This window comes from Monodon monoceros, unplaced genomic scaffold, assembly GCF_005190385.1.
Source record: "Monodon monoceros isolate NGI ecotype Baffin Bay Population unplaced genomic scaffold, NGI_Narwhal_1 Super_Scaffold_5, whole genome shotgun sequence".
Classification (NCBI taxonomy): Eukaryota; Metazoa; Chordata; class Mammalia; order Artiodactyla; family Monodontidae; genus Monodon; species Monodon monoceros.
The window spans coordinates 7,592,250-7,599,206 of NW_021703782.1; the positions used below are offsets into that span (position 1 = coordinate 7,592,250).

Here is a 6,957-nt window from a genome sequence, read left to right on the forward strand (position 1 = left end):
CATTCTACTCGAGGCCTCTCCCCAGGCCTGGAGGGCAGCCTGGGTGGGAAAGTCAGGGATGGTGTCCTAGGATTGTCCCACCTGTGTAAAATGAAGACCTGGCTCTAGGAGAATTGAATTCATTCATTCATTCGATCAATGCCTTTTTTTTTTTTAACTTAAAAAATATATTACTTATTCCAACTTGTGTTTCCACCTCAGCCATGCCTTTTGAGCACCAGGCCTGATCTCTCCTGCGTGTTTTACTGTCTGGTGAGGAGACAGGCAATGCTGTGTTTAGGTGTTGCCGTAAGAGGTACCTATGGTTGGGGTGTCACCCAGCCTGCAGGGTTGGGGGGCAAGGGCTGAGCTGGGCATGTGGATGATGGCGTGGGAAGGAGTGGTTCTGGGGGAGGGGACACAGACCCAGCGTGGCTGCCACAAGGCGCCAGGGGCTCAGAATGGGAGTTCAGGTCTGGAGAGAGCAAGGGAGCCAGGAGGGCTGGTTGTACCTTTGAAAGGTCTGAAGAAGGGGAGAAACCTGGCCGCTGGCCTCTTGACTGCAGGGCTGAGTGCAGAGAGTGGGAGGGGGGCAGGGAGGCGTGAAAGGATGCTGAAGTGCAGGCTGACAAGTGAATGTGGGTGTGCTCATCTGGGCCTGTCTTTCCCGTCTCTCCCCTCTCACAGAATTCCTTTCTTGGGTGTACGGCTTCTAGGGCTCCCTCATGTCCAGGATGCAACCTTATGAGGTGGGGGGAGGTGACGAGCATCCTCTTTCCACAAAGGGGTCACATCTCCTGCCCCGGGCCACTCATCTCCTCATAGGCTGGACTGGGACTGTCTTCATCCATTCAGGCCGCTGCAGCAAACCATCTCCGACTGAGTGGCTGATAAACCACAGACATTCAATTATCACAGTTCTGGAGGCTAGAAGTCTGGGATCAGGGTCCCAGCATGGTCAGGGGAGTGTCATCTTCCGAGTTAAAGACTTCTCGCTGTGTCCTCACATGATGGAAAGGGATGAGGGGACTCTCTGGGGGGGTCTCTTTTTTTTCTTTTTTTTTTTTTATGCGGTACGCGGGCCTCTCACTGTTGCAGCCTCTCCCGTTGCGGAGCACAGGCTCCGGACGTGCAGGCTCAGCGGCCATGGCTCACGGGCCCAGCCGCTCCACGGCATGTGGGATCTTCCCGGACCGGGGCACGAACCCGCGTCCCCTGCATCGGCAGGTGGACTCTCAACCACTGCGCCACCAGGGAAGCCCCCTGGGGTCTCTTTTATAAGAATAGTAATCCTATCATGAGGGCTCTACCCGCATGACCGCATCACCTCCCAAAGGCCCACCTCCTAATACCAACACATTGGGCTTTAGGGTTTCAACATATGAATTTGAGGGGGACACAAAGATTCAGACCAAAGCAGACTAGAACCCAGAGCCTCGGGGGACAGACCTGGGGGCCTTCAGAATGCACCACCATGTCCTTCCCAAAGGTCAGCCTCACCTGTGCAGGCGGCAGCTTGGCCTAGGACCTTCCAAATTTGAAAACCAAAGACTTTATCATACAGTATGTAGAGCTTGACTCTTGCCATTGGCGACGGAGAGTCCCTGCTGGGGCCTGAAGCACCCCCTGCTCTCTGTCCTGGCTCTGGGGCTCTGCTCTGACTTTCCCTCCCGGCAGACAATGGCTCCAGGGGCATCAGGAGAACCCAGATTCAGCCTGTACCTGCCCCAGCGCCAAGATCGGGGCTGCAGAGCAAGCGGAGGCCGAAAAACATGTTCCAGCCTCTGCCTGAGTCAACAGCATCCCCTGGAAATCAATTCACAAACCCAGTTTGGTTTCTAGGGCGTATTTGAAAAAAAAAAATTATTTTTTTCCCAGCATCTGAGGTTGTCATCCAGCAGCACACCTCAGTGACAACCCTCACGTTCTTTCCCCACAGCATGTCTCTGGCTCTTTCTCAGAGGCCAAACCCAAGATCAAATAACGAATCATGTTTTATCCGGGCTTCCATTTCTACACAATGTGATTAAAGCAATAACTGTCATGAGACAGGTTATGAAAACTCTTTCCATGGTTCAAGATTAAGTCTCATAGAGAAGGGAGCATGTTCCGAGAAGACGGCCTGGATTTTATACCCAGTCTCTCTCTTCAGCATCAATCAGAGGCTAATTGTGGCTGTTGGGCTGGGATAGCTTAGATTCCAGCCTCAGAAATCGGGATTGAACAAAATGCCCTTGATCACCTTGGGATTTTTGTTTTCCTGTCTGCCTGGATACTGTCCATTCCAAGAGCTGTAAGAAGCAAATAGATCATAAGTAATGCACCATAGAAACTGAATAATATTGGCTAAAGAAAAGTAAGAATTTCACTGTGTAGGTCCTTTCTCTCCAGGCCTGGGTGCAGAATGTTGAAATTGGGCAGGGCCTCCCAGTTTTGAGCCTTTATTAAAAAGACTTAGACGCTGGCCCTAAAACCTGGCCCTGGTGACTCAGCTATCAACATGAGTTTAATGCTCTCCCTGGCAAAGGCTCAGCTGTGGGATATGCCGATTTCAATCCCCCCTCCCAGGGTGGCCTGTTGCCTCTGCAGGGTAAAGTTACTTGTAGGATTCTCGGAGGCGCTGCCTGTAACTCCAGCAATCCTCTAATTGCGGTATAGTATTTGGTTAAAGGGTGTGTTCCCGCGGGGTGAGAAAGCACACACACCACGGGGGTGGCAGCTGACCCGTAGCCCTGTTGCAGTAGCTGTGCTGTGGTCAGTGCTTGGCTGTAGCCAACACATGTTTGATTCTCTGAGTCAGATAAGAATGGCTCTTAGGAGAGGCTGGTTGTTTCTAAGGTGGAAGGTGAAACCCCAAGGGAGGGAAGAAGTAGCTAAAGGCAGTAATCAAGCTGCTCTGCAAGAGGAAGAGGGAGATTTCTTGGGTTTTGCTTGAAGGGATAAGGGGGCGTGAGGGGCGGTGAGGCTCTGAGAGTGGGGAGGGGCTAGAAAGGGGGCATCAGGGAGGGTGGCGGTCGGGAAACTCAGGACAGAAGAATCTAAGTGTGTAAGCGGTTTGCTGTGATGTCTCTTTATCCGAGTCCCATGGATCACTAGTGATTTCCTGGAGAATTAAAAGAGGGGCTGACTCCTGCCTCTGGACTGGCTGGAATAAAAACATTTACTGGCTGCAGTAAAACGGTGCAGAGGACAGTATGGCGGTTCCTCAAAAAATTCAACATAGTATTAGCATAGGATCCAGCAATTCCACTTCTGGGTATACTTCCAAAAGAAGTGAAAGCAGGGACTTGAACACGTACTGTGCACCTGTGCTCATAGCAGCATTATTCACGAGAGCCAAGAGGTGGAAGCAGACCAGACATCCATCCATGGATGAAAGGATAAGCCAAATGCGATGTATACATTCAGTGGAATATAATTCAGGCCTAGAAAGGAAATTCTAACATGTGCTACAGCGTGGATGAACCTTGAGGCCATTATGCTGAGAGAAATATGGCAGTCACAAAACGGTAAATACTGTACTGATTCCACTTACACAAGGTAATTGGATAGTCAAATTCACAGAGACAGAAAGTAGAAGAGTGATTGCCAGGGGCTGGGGGGAGGGCAAATGGTGAGTTATTATTCAATGGAGAGCTCCAATTTTGCAAGATGAAAAGAGTTCTGCAGATGGCGGTGACAGCTGCACAGCAATGTAAAAGTACTTAAGGCCACTGAACTGAACGCTTCAAAATGGTTAAGATGGTAAAATTTTATGTTCTGTGTACTTTAACACAATTGAAAAAATCCTGGGCGGGAAAAAAGCCTCTTAGCCCTGTACGTTTTGCTTAGGTTTCTTCGGGGGCTGAGAAAACTCATTTCTATATGGATTTGGCTTGATTACAGTGGAGTTACCTCTTAAGCGGGGACTCAGTTTAGGGTTTAAGTGTGGAGTCCCCCTTGGAAAATTCCTGTATGGCCCACAGAGTAGGTGGGAAGGGGGCCAACACTGCTGCTTTTCCTTGTAGCCCTGGAACAAACAGTGTGTCTTTGAGCATCAGGTGCAACGTGGATTTACATTCATGAGGCATAACAAAATACGTCTTGCAAGCCAGTCCTAGGGTGGGCTGCTCACGCTGTGGTGGGCCCTCAGGACCAAGCTCAGTGAGGAAACAGAATGATCAGCCTCTTCTGGTGTTGGGCTCCAACAAGTGGAGGGACATGCATCACCTTCCCCGCGGGAAGCCATTTCCTTCCCCTCATGCAGAGGCGAACGCCTCCAAGCTCAGTGGGCGTGTGAGGTATCTCCACCGAGGTGGCCTTTGTCCAGCCCAAGGAACCTGGACAGATGCCTTACTATCAAACCCCCCGCCCCACCTTTCAGCTGACTCTGATGGGTTTTCAACACTAAATTGTTCTCTGACTTTGGACCAGACCTATTGCCCATAGAAAAATGGCCCCTTCCCCCCACCAGGCCTCCCTGCTGACCACATCTCACAGGTACTTCCAGACACCTGCTCAAAACTGAAATTCTCCAACTTAAAAGGATCTTTTCAGATTGAAGATGCAATTCCAGAGGCCAATTCCTTGGTTCAGATCTGAGCCATAGGGTTCCTAGCTTTCAAAGAGAGCCATCTTCAAATTACAGGATACCCCAAAGAGAAGTGGTTCAAGCCAAACTCACAGAAGACCATATTAAATAAAGCAGTGGTGTGAGCCGGCACTGACTTTCAGACAAATTGGACCCCCATCTCCTTCAGAAGGGCTTAGGTAGCACCTAGCCCAGTTCTAGGCATGGCTGGAGGCTCCAAATAAGTGAATGAATGACCAGCTGCCCTCTGGTGAGCCTGCCAGCATTGATTTGGCACTATTCTAGATCAATACAATTTCTGATTGGCAATACATTTGGGTTGTGATGCCCAAGGATTGAGAAGTAAACTAATGAACAGGACGCTATGAATTTTAACCCCGTTTTGCCATTAACTACTTTGCTGATCCCCAGGCAAGACTTTCTATCTTGGTTTTTCTCACCTGTAAACTCTGTATAAAAGAGATCTGTGGAAGTACATCAAAACATGGAAGAGAGAAAACAGAGCAATGAAATGCTTACTGGTGAAGTCGCTAATTTTTCTACCCTGAAATGCACTTGGTTCCAAGGCCGAATTCTTAAATGTTTAAAATGCATTTAAGACAGACATTCTTAAGAATGCAGACATTCTTAAATGTTTAAAAAATAATGTGACGGCATACCCCCCACCCAACATAAGATACAAAATATCATCAATAGAGTTGAAGCCCCTGAATACCTTCCCCAATTTCAGTCCCTGCTTCCTGCCCAAAGGCAACCATGCTTCTGAATCTGGACAAACGTGATAACCACTGCGCTACAGAAATGACGCCTGAATTTGGTATTTATCATTCCCATGCAATTCTTTATACCCTTACTCTCTCTATATATCTGTAAACAGTGAGACAGCTGGAAATACCTTTAAGCCAGGACTGACACGTATGTCTTCCAGAAGGATTTTGACACAGTATCTAGCTTAGCACAAAGGATTGTTTGGCAAGCACATCCTTATTTGTCACCTCACTCTCTGTGTCTTTTCACCTCCCTGAGCCGGGAACGGGCTATTCTCTCTAGGTGGACCCCAAATGGTGATGCAAGCCCTTCATTAGGTCTCCTGTTAACAGGCCTGGGCCCGTCCGGGACTATGGAGCTGAAGCACCGACCCCCCACCCCTCTCCCCGGCCCAGCTCGGCGCTGACGCCTCCCCCGTCTTCCCTTGCAGACGGAGATGCGGCTCCAGGACCAGCAGCTGGCCCGGCAGCTCATGCGCCTGCGAAGTGACATCCACAAGCTGAAGATCGAGCAGACCTGCGACCTCCACCGGCGGATGCTCAACGACGCCACCTACGAGCTGGAGGAGCGGGACGAGCTGTCCGACCTCTTCTGCGACGCCCCGCTCGCCTCCTCCTTCAGTCTCTCCGCGCCACTCAAGCTCATTGGGGTCACCAAGATGAACATCAACTCCCGCAGGTTTTCTCTGTGCTGAGAAGCCCTAAACGGGGCGGTGGAGCCGGAAGGAGGGTTTGGGAGGTGGACGGTGGGGGGCGGCGGGGGGGGGGGCGTGGGAAGGAAGCTGAGGCCCAGCTACCCGAGCGGGTCTCCCTGGAGGCAGGGCGTCCCCAGGACCTGTGACACGTGCTCTCAGGGCCCAGCTGTGGAGCTCAGTGTCTCCATGCCTGGCCCTGGTTTAATACCCAAAGAGTCCTGCAGAAGGGCTGCCGCAACCGCTGTTCAGTGAGACCTGGGTCCCCAGGGCACACGTCTCATCCTCCCCTTAGTGACCCACATTCCTGTTTCCGGAATCACTGGTGCTATGACCTGGGAACCCAAAGGGGGACCAAAGCTGTGATTCTTGCAGAAGGCTTCCCCAGGGGCACCGACCCCCGGGGGAGGTGATTAGATGTCAGCCGCGCCCATGTCACTGTTGCTGTCCTCTAAGTACTGGCTCAAATTCACCCTAAGTGGGTGGCTCAGCAGCCTCAACAGGGACCCACCAGCAAAGGAAGGCCAAAAGGAATAACACGTGGAGCTTGGGGAAGCAGGCCCCAGAGCCGCAGCCAGTGCCCCGGATGAGGTCTTTGACCTCGGGCCTACAAGTGCGGGGCACACTGTTTCCAGTGTGTGTGGTCCCACCAGTGTAGCTGGGGGGGAGCAGGCACACCCGCCCTCTGCTGCCCGTTCTGGCCACGTACACCAGTCCCAACCTCCAAAGAGCCCCTTTGCCGCCCCGCCACAACCCTGGGGAGCTCCTAGGAGTGGATTTCCCCGGGGAGGGGGGGGCGGCAGCGGCCTCCTGGTGGATTCCGACGGTGTCACCTCCGTCACCTTCGTGCCCTCCCCAGAAGCTCACCCTGAGCCTCCAGTGAGATTCTGTGCCTGACTTAAACAACTAATTTTAATTGAATCAGACTGTTACTAACCCGTGGCTAACT

General features: G+C 51.6%; 1 protein-coding gene across 1 annotated transcript in view; it reads left to right on the plus strand.

The window, feature by feature from the left end:
- Nucleotides 1-6,041, plus strand: part of FAM167A (family with sequence similarity 167 member A) — a 32,613-nt gene extending 26,572 nt beyond the window's left edge. The window contains exon 4 of the mRNA XM_029203281.1: nucleotides 5,748-6,041. Within this exon, the coding sequence (XP_029059114.1) occupies nucleotides 5,748-6,011 (264 nt within the window). The 3' untranslated portion in view covers nucleotides 6,012-6,041. The remainder of the gene's footprint in view (nucleotides 1-5,747) is intronic.
- Nucleotides 6,042-6,957: the final 916 nt, after the last annotated feature.